At 42.4% G+C, this 18,745-nt stretch overlaps 1 protein-coding gene across 1 annotated transcript in view; it reads left to right on the plus strand.

Annotated features, from left to right (window-relative positions):
* prcp (prolylcarboxypeptidase (angiotensinase C)) overlaps positions 1–18,745 on the plus strand; it is a 41,086-nt gene that overhangs the window by 1,542 nt on the left and 20,799 nt on the right. The window contains exons 2-5 of the mRNA XM_063053963.1: positions 9–149; positions 5,203–5,304; positions 16,896–17,077; positions 17,517–17,674. Of these exons, the coding sequence (XP_062910033.1) occupies positions 9–149; positions 5,203–5,304; positions 16,896–17,077; positions 17,517–17,674 (583 nt within the window). The remainder of the gene's footprint in view (positions 1–8; positions 150–5,202; positions 5,305–16,895; positions 17,078–17,516; positions 17,675–18,745) is intronic.

Here is an 18,745-nt window from a genome sequence, read left to right on the forward strand (position 1 = left end):
TTTAACAGATTGATCACTTTGGATTTGTTGAAGATTCCACATTCAAACAAAGGTACTTGATAACTGATGCATATTGGAATCAGGATGGAGGCCCCATTCTTTTCTATACAGGAAACGAGGGCGACATCACATGGTTCTGTAATAATACGGTAAGAACCATTTGCTTTGGAAGATTTCCTTCCTTTCTCTCAAACAAATTTACCTTGGGTTCTGTATTTGATATAGTTGTTTTATCTGTCCCCAATATACTTGTGAACTCAGAACATATTGCCTGCAGTTTTGGTGTTACTGAGCCCTATCCTGTCCTCAGCAGACTCTGCTGGAGAATTTTGGAGATAGATTACCGAATAGTAATTAAGAAAGAATTATGTCAACACATGGTTTCAATCCACAGTTCTTCTTTTACCTGGACATTTGTTTTGAAATAATTTTATGCCTTATTTAGTTTATGAGCTGGAAGGGAAGAGGGAAGAGCAGGGTTAGTATTCTGCTGCATAATATTACATTTGAGGTAAATATCATATATCTGAGTAAAAGTACATCCTCTTTTTATCTGAATTTTATTATGCTTGGATAACTCAGGTTTCTGGGTGTCAGTTTAAGGTTTCCCCTGTAAACAGAAAAGCAATGATACTATAAAATGATTTTACCATTTTATAATTCTAAAATGTATCTCAATTATGAGATTTATAACACCTACTGGCAGCTTTGCAGCAATATTTGAAAGACAAGTTTCTGTATATTCTATTTGTAGTTAGGATAATATATTTACGAAGTTACAAATTCCCATGTTTAGATCTGCTAAACCACTTCTTTGCAGGTGTGAAAATGTTTATTAATTTGACACAATTGTGACACTGCCGTACATTTTTTTGAAAATTGGTGTCCTATTGTGATAATCTAAAGTTGTGTTTGTCTCAGTTAAGCTGTGTTTTCTTTTGCTGTGCTTTCAGTTTCCAACAATTCTATTTAAGTTTCTTCCTGTGCTTTTACCCGCTTCTCTGACTATGAACTTCCGTACTATTGTTAGCCACCTGCTTTTATGATTACTCTATTGCTTTCACTGATTTTTGTTGTATTTTTCACTTTTACAATTTTTCTTCAGTGACTGAAAAAAAGTTGTGGAGATATCATGGGACAAATTCATGAATAGGAGGCAGTGCAGAAATTGGGCTTTGCTCAGTGCTCTAAAGCTTTAGATAATTACCTTGGTTTCTGAGTTTAGTTTTGCTTTGCAGCTTTCCTAGGTTGTTGTCTCATCATTTTGTGTGTGTGTGTTGCCACTGACAGCATGCAGATATGGTGAAGTATATTTCTGCTTCTTCTGATGGTCAAGGATCAAGATTACTCTATTTTGAGCAGTCTGTCTATTCTATCCTGTTCAGCACAATTGCAGTACAACACAACACAGGATAATACCTGTGGTGTGTAGATAGGACTATTTCTCCACTGCTCGTGCTATCATGGAGCAGATGCATCTACTGAAGACAGATTGGTGAGGGTGGGTTTGAGTAGGTTTATTCCTTGTGGTAGTTCATTCACTAACTGCTGCACTCTCAGTTTGGCAGCTACAATAGTGCTACCAGGCTACCTTTATAGAACATAGAACAGTACAGCACAGGACAGACCATTTGGCCTACTATGTTCTGTCAAACCAGCTGAAAAAGGAAATCAAAAACATCTAAACACCAATTGCTCCTACCTACACAATGTCCAAATCCCTCCAACATCCTTACATCCATGTGCCTATCCAAACCTCTATTAAAAGCCTCTCATGTATTTGCCTCTGCTACCATTCCAGGCAGCCATGACTCTTGAGTAAAAAACTTGCCTTTCACATAACCCTTGACTCTATCTCCCCCCCCCCCCACCTTCAATGCAAGCTCTCTGGTATTAGACATTTCAAACCTGGGAAGCAGGTACTGTGTGTCTGCTCTGTCAATACCTATTATAATCTTGTAAAGCTTTTATCAGCTCTCCTCTAAGCCTCTGGTGCTCTAGAGAAAACAACCCGGGTTTACCCGGCCTCTCATGGTAGCACGTGCCCTCTAAACCAGGCAGCATCCTGGTAAACCTCTTCTGCACCCTCTCCAAAGCCCCAGCATCTTTCCTATAGTGGGGTGACCAGAACTGTATGCAATATTCTAGATGTGGCCTAATCAGAGTTTTATAAAGTTACAACATACCCTCTTGACTTTTGAACTTAATGCCCCAGCTAATAAAAGCACCCATTCCATTAAGCCTTCTTAGCCACCTTATCAACCTGTGCAGCCACTTTTAAGTAGCTATGAACTTCGATCCCAAGATCTCGCTGCTCATCAACACTTTTAAGGAGTTTGCTCCTAACAGTGTACTGTCTCCTTGCATTTGCTCTACCTAAGTGCAACACTTCACATTTATCCGGGTTAATCTCCATCTGCCGTTTCTCTGCTCACATCTGCAACTGATCTATGTCATGCTGTATTGTTTGTCAGTCTTCTACTCTATCCACAGCTACACCAGTCTTGGTATCATCCACAAACTTACTAACCCTCCCATTTACATTTTCATCCAACTCGTTAATATACATCACAAACAGCAGAGGTCCCAGAATAGGACCTTGCAGCACACCACGAACTACAGACCTCCAGTTCAAATAAGTCCCTTTGACCACCACCCTGTATCACTTACGCACAAGCCAGTCTGAATCCAAACAGCCAATTAGCTGCAGACCCCATGCACTTTAATCTTCTGGATTCGCCTCCCATGAGTGACTTTGTTAAAAGCCTTACTAGACAACATCCACTGCCCTACCCTCCTCAATCTCTGTCATCACCTTGTCAAAAAACTCGATCAAGTTGGTAAGATACAACCTGCTCTGCACAAAGCCATGCTGGCCCTCCCTAGTTAGGCTACGGGGTTCCAAAGGCTCATATATCCTGTCCCTAAGGATTTTTTCCAGGAATTTCCCTGAAACTGATGTGAGACTCACTGGTTTATAGTTCCCAGGACTTTCCCTTGTTTCCAATAGACAATAGGTGCAGGAGTAGGCCATTCGGCCCTTCGAGCCAGCACCCCATTCACTGTGATCATGGCTGATCATCCACAATCAGTATCCAGTTCCTGCCTTATCCCCATAACCTTTGATTCCGCTATCTTTAAGAGCTCTATCCATCTCTTTCTTGAAAGCATCCAGAGACTTGGCCTCCACAGCCTTTTAGGGCAGAGCATTCCATATATCCACCACTCTCTGGGTGAAAAAGTTTTTCCTCAACTCCGTTCTAAATGGCCTACCCTTTATTCTCGAACTGTGGCCTCTGGTTCTGGACTCACCCATCAGCGAGAACATGCTTCCTGCCTCTAGCGTGTCCAATCCCTTAATAATCTTATATATTTCAATAAGATCCCCCCTCAGCCTTCTAAATTCCAGAGTATACAAGTCCAATCACTATGACAGTCCTGCCATCCGGGGAATTAACCTTGTGAACCTACGCTGCACTCCCTCAATAGCAAGAATGTCCTTCCTCAAATTTGGAGACCAAAACTGCACACTGTACTCCAGGTGTGGTCTCACCAGAGCCCTGTACAGCTGCAGAAGGACCTCTTTGCTCTGATACTCAATTCCCCTTGTTATGAAGGCCAGCATGCCATAAGCTTTCCTTTTTAATTGGAGATACAACATTAGCCACTTGCCAGTCCGCTGGGACCTCGCCTGTGGTTAGAGAAGACACTAAGATACTTGTCAAGGTCCCAGCAATCTCGTCCCTTGCATCCTTCAATAACCTAGTGTAAATCCCATCAAGCCTTGGGGACTTAATCCACATTAATACTCATTAGAAGGCTTCACACTTCCTCCTTGATCTCTAAACACCCTAACTTATTTATACACTCAGCATTGATGTCCTGGTCCTCATATACTTTTCCTTGGTAAATACTGAAGCAAAGTTCTCATTACGTGCCTCACTCACATTCTCTGCATCCAAACAAATATTTCCCCCTTTATGCTGAGTGATCCCATCTCTCCCTAGAGAGGGTGCATGGCTTATACAGGCTGTTGCATTTTTTTTCAGGACTTCTCTCTCAATTGCAGATGTTTATGAAGGAGGCTTGGCAAGGTTAACTAGACCGGTGGCCTTTCTTGTTTTCTTTTCCCTACTCCATTTGAACGTGGTAGTTATGGTACAACTAAGTGGCTTGCTAAGAAAACTTAAAGGGCTTTCAGCAATCAACCGCATGGAGTAGGTTGTGTGTCACATAAAAGCCAATTGTATGGCAGAATTCCTTCCCTGAATGAGATAAGTAAACTGAGTTTTTTTTGACAAACTTAAAGCTTTTCTGATTATTGTTCCTCAGCGCTTCAGATTTAAATACTACAGCTGCTATCTGTAATAAGTATGGCATATAAATCCAAGATGTTGTTGTCTCCAACCGATGGTAGATTAACAAAGAATGTATGGATTCTTCAGTTTGGTCATGCCCATCTGCAGCCCAAACAACCCATCAAAGGATAGCTAGTGATACCGAAAGTAACATAGAACAGTACAGGCCCTTTGGCCCACGATGTGCCAACCTTTTTAGGGTCTCCAAGATCAATCCAATCCTTACCTTCCACGTTGCCCTCCATTGTTCTATCTTTCATGTGGCCATCTATGAGTTTCTTAAATGTCTTTCGTGTATCTGGCTATGCCACCACCTTTGACACTTTGAAATTCTTTTCAACGTAAAATAAGTTTGATAACATTGCTCTCGACTCTATTCCTCTCTATACAGATAGTGTACTATAGAGTACAGTCAAAGGCTCCAGAATCACACTCTTTCAAAATTTTATCTTTCTTCTTTATATTTTTCATTCTAATATTTTTTGCTTAACTCCCATTTTTAAAAAAATCTATTTTACATTGTTGACTTGCATATACAGAAAAGGTTTGATAAGGCAATCACCTAGCCAAATTCAAATAGAAACATGTGAAGGTCTTAAATGGTCTTTACCCTTGATTGGTTATCTATTTTTCCCATCTCTCTTGGCTCTTAAAATAGAAAAAAAATGCCATCATTCTCTAATTCTAGTTGAAAGCTAGGCCATATCTAAGGTTGGAAGTGTTAACTGGTTTGCTTTTTTTTCCTTTTGCTTAATTTACTTCATCACAACTTTTTTAAAGGGTTTATTTTTTGGTTACTGTTGAAATTACAGCTTTTTAAAATAAAAAATGCTTTTTTTTTTAGGGTTTTATGTGGGATATCTCTAAGGAACTGGGTGCCATGTTGGTGTTTGCTGAACATAGATATTATGGAGAGTCTGTACCTTTTGGAAAAAAAGCATTCAGTGTAAGTTGTTAAAAAAATGCTTTCTAAACTTCGACTATATACTTGACAGACAAATATTTTCAGTTCTTTTGAAAACTTCACAGCCATTGCTATCTTTTTCTTCTGTTGTTACTAGAAATCTGCAGAAAGATCAGATTTAATGGCGCATATTGAACACTAGAATCAGAATCAGGTTTTATCAGGTCACTGGCATATGTTGTGAAATTTGTTAACTTTGTGGCAGCAGTACAATGCGATACATGATAAATATAGAAAAAACGTGTATATAAGTAGTTAACTTAAAATAAGTAGTGTAAAAGCAGAAATAAAAGAATAAATAACGTTCAATGTCCATTCAGAAATGGGATGGCAGAGAGGAAGTAGCTGTTCTTGAATCATTGAGTGTATGTCTTTATGCTTCTGTACCTCCTTCCTGATGTAACAATGAGAAGGAGGTATGTCCTTTATGGTGAGGGTCCTTAATAATGGATGCCATTTTTCTGAGGCACCGTTCCTTGAAGATGTTTTGGATACTATGGAGGCTAGTACCCATGATGGAGTTGACTAATTTTACAATTTTCTGCAACTTACTTTGATTTTGTGCAGTATTACCCACCCCACCACCACCACGTCAAACTGATGTAGCCAGTCAGAATGCTCTCCATGGTACATCTGTAGAGGATTTTGAGTGTTTTAGGTGACAAACCAGATCTCCTCAAACTCCTCATGAAATATAGCCGCTATCTTACCTTCTTTATAGTTGCATCAATATCTTGTGACCAGGTTAGGTCCTCAGAGATATTGATACCCAGGAACTTGAAATTGCTCACTCTGTCCATTTCTGACCACACTATGAGAATTGTAAATAGATTTGGCATTCAAGACATAGCCTTTGGCTTCATTTCTGGCTGCTGTTACATGGTGCTATATAAATGCACATTCTTATTGAGTTTGCTTCTGAGTTAACCATGTCAGTTCTGCAGTTATGAATTAATCTAACTATCAACTGCCAGCCAGTTCTCCTCCTCCCCCACCCACCCACCTTTTTACTCTGGTTTCTGTCCCCTTTCAATCTTGATAAAGGGTCTTGGACCAAAATCTCGATTGTTTATTTTCTTCCACAGGACCTGCCTGACTTACTGAGTTCTTCAGCATTTTGTTTTGTGTGTGTTAGTTTTTAGTTTTATTTTGATCAAAACCAGCAAAAACGTTGAGTTAGAGATTTGGAAAAGATTGCAAGTACTGACAGGAAAACGAAGTGGTACTGGAAATAACATGTATTACAGAATTCATGTTGTGCAAAGTACGGACTACATTTCCTGTTTCTAAAGTTTTATTATTTCATAAATTTCACTAGGGGCTTTGTCATTTGCTTTTGACTTGATCATCAACTTTTGCTTAAGGATCATGCATTCTGAAAATGTTGATTGAGAATTGAAAACCAAATTAAAGATGCAGAATGTTGTAAACTCAGCTAGCTCCATCACAGGCACTAACCCCCACCTTCAAAATGCGATGGCTGAAAAAGGCAGCACCCATTGTTATGTAGATACACACACACGCTCTCTCGCACGTACACGCACGCTCACACATGCTCTGGATTCAGGTTCATTGGGCAATTGGCTAATCAGGGAAGCTACGTATTTGAGATGACTCTTAAAGAACAAAAGCTAATTGAGAAAATTGCCGGGATTCCCTTAGTTTATTTGGGACACTATGCTGTTGAATTGGGGCAGGAGATGCTGAAAGGCTTGTATTAAAAAAAAACAGTGATTTTTGTCACTGATAGCAAGAAATAAGCAGTAAGACAATTCAGAACTGTTTTGCTCACTATGGTTTTAAGCATCCAGGATTGCAGATGCCAGAAACGGCTGGGAATGAAAATGAAATGACTTAATTACTTCAACATGTTACAAACTATGAAGAATTTCATTACGTACACTGGATGAATTCCTCTGTCAATATTATTAGGAAATAATAGAGTTTTATAGTCCTGTAGTGCTCTTGGTAGTGTCCTAATTTGTTCAATATTTCATTTAAAAATATAATTTGTTACTCTGACTTTTTTGCTCCTCTTTAACTAATTCCATGAAACTTCAGCTAACTGGGGCAGCCGCTTAATTGGGCCAAAATCCCCGATGTGTCCCAGTTAACTGGAATTTGCTGTATATACCTATTATAATTTATAATTTTATAAAACTAATATGTACTGTGTTACGTACCCCGTAACTGGGTTGCCAAACCAGCAGAAATGGATCACTCAGTTGGAGTCTGGATTACTAGAACTAAGAAAGTTTTATTAAAGAAACAAGCAACACAGTACTCTAATCAAAAGGATAATAAATGCAACAGTTCAGCAATGATAAACACACATGTACACAGAATTAGGATAACAGGATCAATCAAGCTCTATCGTCGTCTAGGGGTAAATGACCAGTTTCAAAGTGACGCAAAGTTCAGTTCAATTGAGTTCAGTTCAGTTCACAGTAATCATTGCCGTGGCAATGGACAGTGGGGGGAAGGAGAGAGAGAGAGCAAAAACGAATGAATATTCAAACGGCTTCCACACAGACCTTCGATATTCTTCGCAGCCAGCTTTCGGGCGAGCCCCTTGTGATGTCTTCTGAGGTCACCGACTGTGACCCCTCCGTTTCCAGATACGATCGTTTCTCTGCAGTGAACCTGGCACCCAGGCAAGGGCGGACACACACCAGGTTCCCGCCGATCGTACCTTTCCACCCTGTGCGTCTATGGCTTGGTCCCGCGACCAGCCCTCCAAAACTCCCACCGACTTGTGGGAGGCACACCGCTTCCATGGTGTCGTTACCTCATGGTGTCGTGTGTGTCTGCCTTAGCGAACCTGTCCCTTTTTATTCCCCTGCTGGGGTATTGCCTGTCTATCACTTCAAACAGTTCAGGGTTCAAAGGGGGAGCCGATCTTGACAGCTCTCCTTCCGTTAAACTCTCCCGTCCCTTCATTAACATCTCCAAATGCTGCTCCATTGTTTTCCTTATCTCTCTTTCTCCTGAAGACAGGTGGCAGACCAACTGCTGATCCCACTGGTGCCAGCACAGGACAGCTAACATCTTAATCTATGTGTACTGTCGTCACACCCCTCACCTTTAAGGATTTTTACCGGGGTAAAAATTACAAACATGAATACATTATTTGATACACACAAATATACATCTTCATCAGCTATTTGGCTAATACAGCGAATTTTTAAGTTGTCAACACCTGACAGACAGTCAGCAGTCACATTTTCTGTTCCTTTTATATGTGTTATTAATAATCCCTTAACCCAGGCTCCAACTTAGCAAACTTCATAGTGGCCGAAAAGACTGATGAATTGCGATCAATGTAACCTCTCATTGGGTTTCGTCCCGGACCACAATAACAAGGGTCGTCCCATTCCGACTTAGTTTTCTGTCACAAGGGCTTAGTAGGAGGGGGAGGGGTAGTAACTGCAGAGTTATTGCAAAACTTCCTACAGTACCCCACCATCTCCAAGAGCCTTCTGAGGGCCCTCTTGTCTGTCGGGGTTGGGATGTCAGAGATAGCCCGCACTTTAGCTTGCATCGCTGCCAGCTGCCCCTGTGTTACCACACTTCCCAGATAAGTGACCTTCGTGTGGCCGAACTCATTTTTTTTCAAGGTTCACTATCAAGCTGGCTTCAGACAGCCGTATCACATCGCCAGTACACACTTCTGTGTTCGTTAGCCCTTTCATCACTGAATTACTCATTCTATAGGGCTGTTGCTCACTAGGCTGACCTAGCGTAACAAACGCCGCCCAACGTCCCAGTTCTTTGCATCGCCTCGGGACAATCAAACACACGTGTGCGAGCCGTTTAATTACTTCTCCTAAAGAGTTGCTTTGTTCGGGGATTAAGGGAGAGACCTTATCAGCAGAGCTGGCCAAAACAATAGCCTTCTCCCATCTGGTCGATACCATACTCATCTTTTCAAAATGGTTCTTTTTTCTTATCGGGGGAACCCTAGCTTCATTGATTTCCGCACTAATACCAACTAGGTTCGTTAGCATATCAAAAGCCTGTGACCATCTCAGTTCGCATCTGCCATAATCACTAACATCCTTCCTCCTGTGCAGCCGGTAAACCTCTTTCATGATTCCACCAACTGTTTCCTTCAGCACCTCAAAATGTCCACCAAGGGGTACCTTGTGGGCTAGGTTAAAAATCTCATCCTCAGAGATTTTTTGCACCATCCCCCATTCCTTATCTGCGGTACTTGGTCTCCCTTCCTTCCTTAGCACTTCCTCCTCCACACAATAGTCTACTGGCTCCCTTCTTAATTCTGCGTCAGAGAGAGCTGTCTCCGCCAAAACCATCAGCCCCTCGTCTCGCTCCTGCGCCTGCACAACTTCCTTCCTGGCTAATGCAAAGTCTGTCTCAGCTCCCTCACTACCTCTTGTTTCACTACACTCCTTCTTTTCACTTTCTACCTCCTCCTGGTACATCTCAGCTAAATTTACTTCGGCAATCCCGGGATGAACCTGTGAGTCCATGGGCAGGGCCTCAATGCTGGCAGGCTGACCTGTCAATCTCACGGCTGGGAACACGATTCCCCCGGCGAGGTCATTACTGAGCAAGACTTCCACGCCTTTCATCGGTAGTTCGGGCCTCACCCTGATCGTGACTAGTCCAGAGACCAAGTTGCTTTGTAGGTGTATCTGGTGCAAAGGGACTGCCTCTGTCCCTCCCCCAGTAACTTTCACCTTGACCTCCCCAGTCTGGGTCTCTGAACTAAACTCTAATACACTCTTCAATACTAATGACTGACACGCTCCCGTGTCTCTCCAGATCCGCACTGAAACTGGGTTTAATCCCTCCTTCACTGACACCAATCCGGCCAAGATAAACCTCTTGCGCCTTTCCTGAACTTTGGCAGACCTTTCCTCTCCTAGCGGTTCGTTTACCAGCTCGATACAGCCAGTCAAAATCGCCATTTTCCCTTTTCCCGTCTCCTCCTTTGGGGCAAAGCACCTGGACGCAAAGTGTCCGGCTTTTCCACAATTATAACAGGCGACCCCAGGAGACTTCCTACCAGACTGCTCCTGGTCTACCTTATCCTTCTCACTAGTCCCCGGCTTACTTTCTGACTTTTCTGGCGGACTCTCCCCGCCGTCCTGACTACCCTTCTGGTAGCCTTTACTCGGGGCAAACTTCATTTTATGCGTCAACGCATACTCATCCGCTAACTTAGCAGTTGCAGCTAACGTGGCTGCCTCTTTCTCATCTAGGTAGGGTCTCATACCCTCAGGGACACAACCTTTAAACTGCTCAATCAGGATCAGCTGTAGCAGTCTGTCATAATCCCCATCTACCCCCTTCGAGGCGCACCAATGCTCACAATATGTCTGCATCTCACGGGCGAACTCTAAATACGTGCGGTCCCACTGCTTCCTCGCATTCCGGAACCTCTGCCGGTATGCCTCCGGGACCAACTCATAAATCCTGAGGATGGCCTCTTTCACCACCTCATACCTCTGGGCATCTTCCGCGGACAAAGCTGAGTAAGCTTGTTGGGCTTTCCCTTTCAGTACACACTGAAGCAAAACAGCCCACTTATCCCTCAGCCAGTCCTGACTTGTAGCAACTTTTTCGAAATGGAGAAAGTACCGATCCACGTCGGTATCGTCAAATGGGGGAACCAGCCTAACCTCCTGGGTCGCCCGGAACCCTCCACCTTGGTTCGGCACGGGCCCTGCTCTGCCTTTATCTTTAACTTCTCCAGCTCAAATTCCCTTTCCCTCTGTTTCTCCTCTCGCTCCAACTGCCTTTCTTCTCGCTCCAACTGTCTCTCTCTCTCCTGCCTTTCTAACTGTTTCTCTTTCCCTTCTCACTCCCATTGCCTCTCTTTCTCTTCGTGTTCCAGCTGCCGTACCCGGAACTTGTGCTCGAGTCTCAGTTTTTCAAGCTGCACCTGTACCGCATCTCCAGCAGAATTTTCAATAGACACCACCTCTAGCTCCCCTTGGGGAAACACACCTTTAGATACATAGTGCTCTACGATAGCTCTGTGCGTCTCCTCTCTCCTCATTGTCAACTTCCCCTTAACAAGATTCAACCGTTTGGCCACAGCTGCCAATTCCGCTTTCCTGGCATCCTCTAATGCCTCCAAGGTCGGCGCCTTTATAAATTCCTCAATCTCCATTTCTGCTGTTTGTCTTTTCTTTCTTTCGGGAACTTTAACCCAATCAATTCACTCCGTCCCAAATTTAGCGTTCAAAATCGCGGACGAGAACCCCACTTATGTTATGTACCCCGTAACTGGGTTGCCAAACCAGCAGAAATGGATCACTCAGTTGGAGTCTGGATTACTAGAACTAAGAAAGTTTTATTAAAGAAACAAACAACACAGTACTCTAATCAAAAGGATAATAAATGCAACAGTTCAGCAATGATAAACACACATGTACACAGAATTAGGATAACAGGATCAATCAAGCTCTATCGTCGTCTAGGGGTAAATGACCAGTTTCAAAGTGACGCAAAGTTCAGTTCAATTGAGTTCAGTTCAGTTCACAGTAATCATTGCCGTGGCAATGGACAGTGGGGGGAAGGAGAGAGAGAGAGAGAGAGCAAAAACGAATGAATATTCAAACGGCTTCCACACAGACCTTCAATATTCTTCGCAGCCAGCTTTCGGGCGAGCCCTTTGTGATGTCTTCTGAGGTCACCGACTGTGACCCCTCCGTTTCCAGATACGATCGTTTCTCTGCAGTGAACCTGGCACCCAGGCAAGGGCGGACACACACCAGGTTCCCGCCGATCGTACCTTTCCACCCTGTGCGTCTATGGCTTGGTCCCGCGACCAGCCCTCCAAAACTCCCACCGACTTGTGGGAGGCACACCGCTTCCATGGTGTCGTTACCTCGTGGTGTCGTGTGTGTCTGCCTTAGCGAACCTGTCCCTTTTTATTCCCCTGCTGGGGTATCGCCTGTCTATCACTTCAAACAGTTCAGGGTTCAAAGGGGGAGCCGATCTTGACAGCTCTCCTTCCGTTAAACTCTCCCGTCCCTTCATTAACATCTCCAAATGCTGCTCCATTGTTTTCCTTATCTCTCTTTCTCCTGAAGACAGGTGGCAGACCAACTGCTGATCCCACTGGTGCCAGCACAGGACAGCTAACATCTTAATCTATGTGTACTCTGGTCACAACTGCTGCTGTAAAACAATACATTTCTTGACATATGTGAGTGATATTAAACCTAATTCCGAAATTACGTAGTGAATAATGAGCAAGAGTTTTTCTGACAGTGACTCTGCTGATCAGTACAAGGTAAGATAACTTTCCTGTCAGCCAGTGGCAAGCATGCATGGCTCACCATGATTCACGTATTGAGACATTTATTCCATGCAAGTTTGTTTAATCAAATGCTGTCTCTAACAAGAGAAAATCTGCAGATCCGAGCAACACACGCAAAATGCTGGAGGAACTCAGCAGGCCAGGCAGCATCTATGGAAAAACACTGTCTCTATCTCCTTCATGATATAAACTTTTGACTTGGTACTTATTTTTTGCATATTGAAATAATGACGGTATGTTTGAAGTCACATTCAGTATTTGGGAGGTGAAATAAAGGTGAAGGTGTAGATTAATGCTTTAATTTCATCAGTTCAATCTGCAGCAAAAATTGACATTTTATGTAGAATGGTGAGCAAAATGAAGGTAACTATAAGGTAATTGTTATAATTTTGCCGGATAATGCTACTCACTAGCTAACAGTTCACAGTGATCCCCTGAGAGATTGCAATGTGTCAGTTAGCTTGTTCCTGACTTCCTCACCTGTGCATTGTAACACAGTTATTGTGAGGGAGGTGGACACCTGATACCAGCACATTTTAACCACCTGCTATGCCATTGGGCTGAGTGCTAGAACCAGGTATTGAATTGCATGTGTGGAGCTCTGCATCTGGATACATTTTACATTTGATAATTTGGCTGTACCCTAATGGTCACTGTCATATGTAGCACAACGCTTTTCAATCGAATGAATTGCTGACCTGATTGAAAAGCTAGTTGCAGGCTGGTTGCTTTTCCCTCTTTAGTTTGCTTAATATGGATGCTTCTAATTTCTGTCACAAAAAAATCAAGTTTGTTATTTTTAATTTTTGATTTAAAATGTTTTAAGCTAAAAAATTCTATTTCAAGTATCTTTAAATGTGTCTGATTAAAAATAATTTTTAAAAGGTTTGATCTTTGACAGCAGTGAGCTCAGCAGGTTTGCTGGAGTGCTCCAAGGAGAGGGCCTTGGGGTCCTCTGCCTGGCTACAGGTTGCCGTCCGAGGACTGCCCAGCTTCACGGAACAGCACACCATGAGATGTAGGATACATCTGGATCTGTCGGGGGTGACAGATAAAGGAAGTTCAGCTGCTGGAGTTGCATGGGCAATAAGTGTGGAGCTGCAGCTTGGTCCAATTCATGTTTATACCTTTTTAGACCATAAGACATAGGAGCAGATGTAGGCCAATTGGCTCATCGAGTCTTCTCTGCCATTCAATCATGGCTGATCCTTTTATTAACCCCACTCTCTGGCCTTCTCCCCGTAACCTTTGATGCCATGTCCAATTGAGAACCTATCAGTTTCTGCCTTAAATACACCCAATGACCTAGTCTCCGCAGCTGCTTGTGGTGACAAATTCCACAAATTCACCACCCTCTGGCTAAAGAAATCCCTCAACTTTTCTGTTTTAAATGGACGCCCCTCTATCCTGAGACTGTGCCCTCTTACCCCAGACTCCCCCACCAGGGGAAACATCCTTTCCACATTTACTCTGTCTAGGCCTTTCAACATTCGAAAGGTTTCAATGAGATTCCCCCCCCGGGCCATCCTTCTAAATTCCAGCCAGTACAGACACAAAGCCATCAAACTTTTCTCGTATGAAAACCCCTTCGTTCCCGGAATCATCCTTGTGAACCTCCTCTGAACCTTCTGCAATGCCAGCACATCTTTTCTTAGATAAGGAGCCCAGAACTCTTCACAACACTCAAGGTGAGGCCTCACCAGGGCCTTACAAAGCCTCGGCATCGTATCCCTGATATTGTATTCTAGATCTCTTGAAATGAATACTAACATTGCATTTGCCTTCCTCACCACTGACTCAACATGAAAGTTAAACTTTAGGGTGTTCCGCACAAGGATTCCCAAGTCTAGGGAGGCCTAGGGAGAAAGAAAGGGGGAGGGGGGAAGCCCAGAGGATGGGCAAGAAGTATAGTGAGAGGGACAGAGAGAGGAAAAGGAGAGAGAGAAAAAGAGTACGTCCCATTCCTATTCTGACATGTCTATCCACGGCCTCCTCTACCGTAAAGATGAAGCCACACTCAGGTTGGAGGAACAACACCTTATATTCCGTCTGAGTAGCCTCTGGGCTTCCCCCCTCCCCCTGTCTTTCTCCCCGGACCTCCTGTCCCATGATCCTCTCATACCCCTTTTGCCAATCAACTGTCCAGCTCTTGGCTCCATCCCTCCCCCTCCTGTCTTCTATCATTTTGGATCTCCTCCTCCCCCTCCCACTTTCAAATCTCATACTAGCTCTTCTTTCAGTTAGTCCTGACGAAGGTTCTCCGCCCAAAAGGTCGACTGTACCGCTTCCTAGAGATGCTGCCTGGCTTGCTGCATTCACCGGCAATTTTTATGTGTGTTGATTGTATTTCCCTTGACACTTTCTTGCCCATTCTCCTAATCTTAAGTCCTTCTGCAGCCTATCTGTTTCCTCATCACTACCCGTCCCTCCACCAATCTTCATATCATCTGCAAACTTGTCAACAAAGTCATCTATTCCATCATCTAAACCATTGATATACATCATAAAAATAAGTGGTCCCAACATTGAGCCCTGTGGAACGTCACTAGTCACCGGCAGCCAACCAGAGAAGGATCCTTTTGTTTCCACTTGCTGCCTCCTACCAATCACTAATGCTCTAACCATGCCAGTAACTTTTCTGTAATACCCTGGGCTCTTAACTTGGTACGTAGCCTTGGGTAACACCTTGTTAAAGGCCTTCTGAAAATCCAAATACACAACATCCACTGCATCCCCTTTACCTATCCTCATTGTAATCCCCTCAAGTAATCCAACAGGTTCGGCAGGCAAGGTTTTCCCTTAAGGAAACCATGTTGACTTTGTCCTATTTTGTTCTGTGTCACCAAGTAACCTCTTCCTTAACTATTGACGCCAACATCTTCCAACCACTGAGGTCAGGCTAACTAGTCTATCATTTCCTTTCTTAAAGAGTGGAGTGACATTTGCAATTTTCCAGTCCTTTGGCACCATGTTACTCCAGTGATTTTTGAAAAATCATTAATAATGCCTCCACAATCTCTCCCACTACCTGTTTCAGAGCACTGGAATGCAGTTCATCTGGTCCAGGTGGCTTATGCACCCTTGGGTCTTTCAGCTTTTGGAGCATCTTCTCTGTTGTAGTAGTAACTGCATTCACTTCTCTTCCTTCACACCCTTCATCATCTGGCACACTGCTAGTGCCTTCCACAGTGAACACTGATGCAAAATACTCATTTATTTCATCTGCTACCTCCTTTTCCCCTGTTATTATTTCTCTGGCTTCATTTTGTAGCAGTCCTATATCTACTCTCATCTCTCTTTTATTTTTGACATACTTGAAAAGCTTTTATTATTCACTTCGATGTTGTTTGCTAGCTTTCTTTCATATATCATCTTTTACTTCCGATTGATTCTTTTAGTTGCTCTCTGTAGGTTTTTGAAAGCTTCCTGATCTTCTACCTTGCTGTTAATTTTTGCTTCGTTGTATGCCCTCTCTTTTGCTTTTATATTCGCTTTGATTTCCCATATCAGCCACGGTGGTACTATTTTGCCATTTGAGTATTTCTTTGTTTTTGGAATACATCTGTCCTGCTCCTTCCTAATTTTTCCCAGAAACTCAAAGCCTTTGCTGCTCTGCTGTCATCCCTGCTAGCATCTTCTTCCAGTTTACTTTGCCCAACTCCTCTCTCATACCACTATGATTTCCTTTACTCCACAGAAATACTGCTACATCAGACTTTATTTTCGCCCTATCAAATTTCAAGTTGAACTCAGTCATATTGTAGTCACTGTCTCCTAAGGGTTCTTTTACCTTAAACTCCCTAATCACCTCCTGTTTATTAAAAAACACTCAATCCAATATAGCTGATTCCCAACTATAGTAGGCTCAACAACAAACTGGTGTAAAAACTAAGCATTCAACAAGCTCTCTCTTGAGATCCATTACCAACCTGATTTTCTCAATTGACCTGCATGTTAATGCTCCAAATCAGCTTGAAATGCCTGCACGATTTTAGGTGTGGACCTGTTGTTTGTGGAATACAGTGTACCAAAACACATCTTTAAATCATTACCAAAGAAGGTTTTTCATTGATACTGTTGTGTTACTAAACTGTCAAACACTGTCTGGTGAATGTGTCATGCAGAACGTGAATGCATTTTTATTGATTCTATTAGTTTCAGTTATACAATTTTTAGTAATTTATGGAAGTCTGTTAACATCATATTGGAATACCAAAGGTCATTAGCTTGTTACTTTTAGTTTTTCATTGTAAGTGTTTTGTCAATGTTTCTGTTTTAGAATCCCAAGTATCTGAACTACTTCACTTCAGAACAAGCTTTAGCTGACTTTGCAGTCCTTGTTAGAAATCTCAAACAGACCATTCCTGGAGCTCAGAATAGTCCTGTTATTGCAATTGGAGGTTCCTACGGAGGAATGTTGGCAGCTTGGTTTAGAATGAAGTATCCAAATTTTGTTGTTGGGTGAGTATTAGTTTGAGGATTAGATTAGATAACACAAAGTAATTTGTGGTGAGCATACCTGTGATTTGGGGTTATCACACCTTCATCTCATTTCTAAATGCATTACTTAGAAGTAACTGACTTCCTTTGGTTTTCTTTATGGTAAATTTAGATAACATTTTTTTTCAAGTATTTTATTTTTAATTAATCCATGGTATAGGTTATATTAAATCAGAGGTAATCATAATTATGCTTCTACATATCTCTTAATGTGAACCATACTTTAGTAATCAAATCACATTTTCCCATTCTATGCTGGATTCTGAACATTTTTTAAATTATTAACTTAATTCTTGTTTTACTATCACATTGTTGAAATAGTGGCCAATTTCAATGTTAAAACACTAACAGTGTTTAATGCGTGCACCATTAACTTTTAATCTATTTGTGTATATACCAGAGCTCTTGCTGCTTCTGCTCCAATATGGCTGTTTGAAGATTTAACCCCATGTGAAACTTTCTATGCTATTGTAACTAAAGACTTCTCAAAGAGTGGAAAAGGCTGTGCTGAAAGCATCAGACGTTCTTGGGATGCGATAAATGAACTCTCATCCGAAGGTAATAAAGCTCTGTCCAGAATTGACAAAAAATGTAATTGATTATTGGTTTAAGATATTCTCATGGCGATTTTCAATTGTTTTACTTTGGAATTTCTCACCTTGGGCTGTAGTTCTGTAGAAATTAATATTTATATGTATGTGTGTGTATATATATATATATATATACACACACACACATCACTATAATTCACTGATTAAAGTACAGGCCCAGTTGTGCACAAAATTATATGCCTGCAGCAATGTAGTTGTTAGCTATGACTGATGAGACTGTGTGTTTGTAACTGGGTATGTCTTCATACATTTGAGTGTTCTTTTAAGAACCGTATACCGTAGTTGGCTCAATTGTCAATCAAAATAACATTATAGAAACATAGAAAATCTACAGCACAATACAGGCCCTTTGGCCCACAATGCTCTGCAGAACATGTACTTACTTTAGAAATTACCTAGGGTTACCCATAGCCCTCTATTTTTCTAAGCTCCATGTACCTATCCAAGAGTCCCTTAAAAGACTCTATTGTATCGGTCTCCACCACTGTTGCTGACAGCCCATTTCACGCACTTACCACTCTCAGCATAAAAAAAATCTTACCCCTGACATCTCCTTTGTACTTACTTCCAAGCACCTTAAAACTCTGCCCTCTTGTGTTAGCCATTTCAGCCTTGGGAATAAACCTCTGACTACCCACATGATTCGAAGAAGGAGTCTGAGAGTCTGAGTGGGAGTGCCGAGAAAGACATTTTTGAAATTTTCGTTATTTTTTTTCTCCAACGGCTTTCTGAGAGGTGGGACTGCGCAGGCGTGTGACGTCGGGCAGTGCAGCGCGGCAGATTTAAAAGGGCAGACATCCTGCTTCGGGTTTGATTCGAAGAAGGAGTCTGAGAGTCTGAGTGGGAGTGCCGAGAAAGACATTTTTGAAATTTTCGTTATTTTTTTCTCCAACGGCTTTCTGAGAGGCGGGACTGCGCAGGCGTGTGACGTCGGGCAGTGCAGCGCGGCAGATTTAGAAGGAACAAAGCCTCATAGAGCGGGCAGCGTAGTTTGCGGGCGGCGGAGTGAGCCGGGAGC

This window comes from Mobula hypostoma, chromosome 7 (genome assembly GCF_963921235.1).
Source record: "Mobula hypostoma chromosome 7, sMobHyp1.1, whole genome shotgun sequence".
In the NCBI taxonomy this organism is placed as follows: Eukaryota; Metazoa; Chordata; class Chondrichthyes; order Myliobatiformes; family Myliobatidae; genus Mobula; species Mobula hypostoma.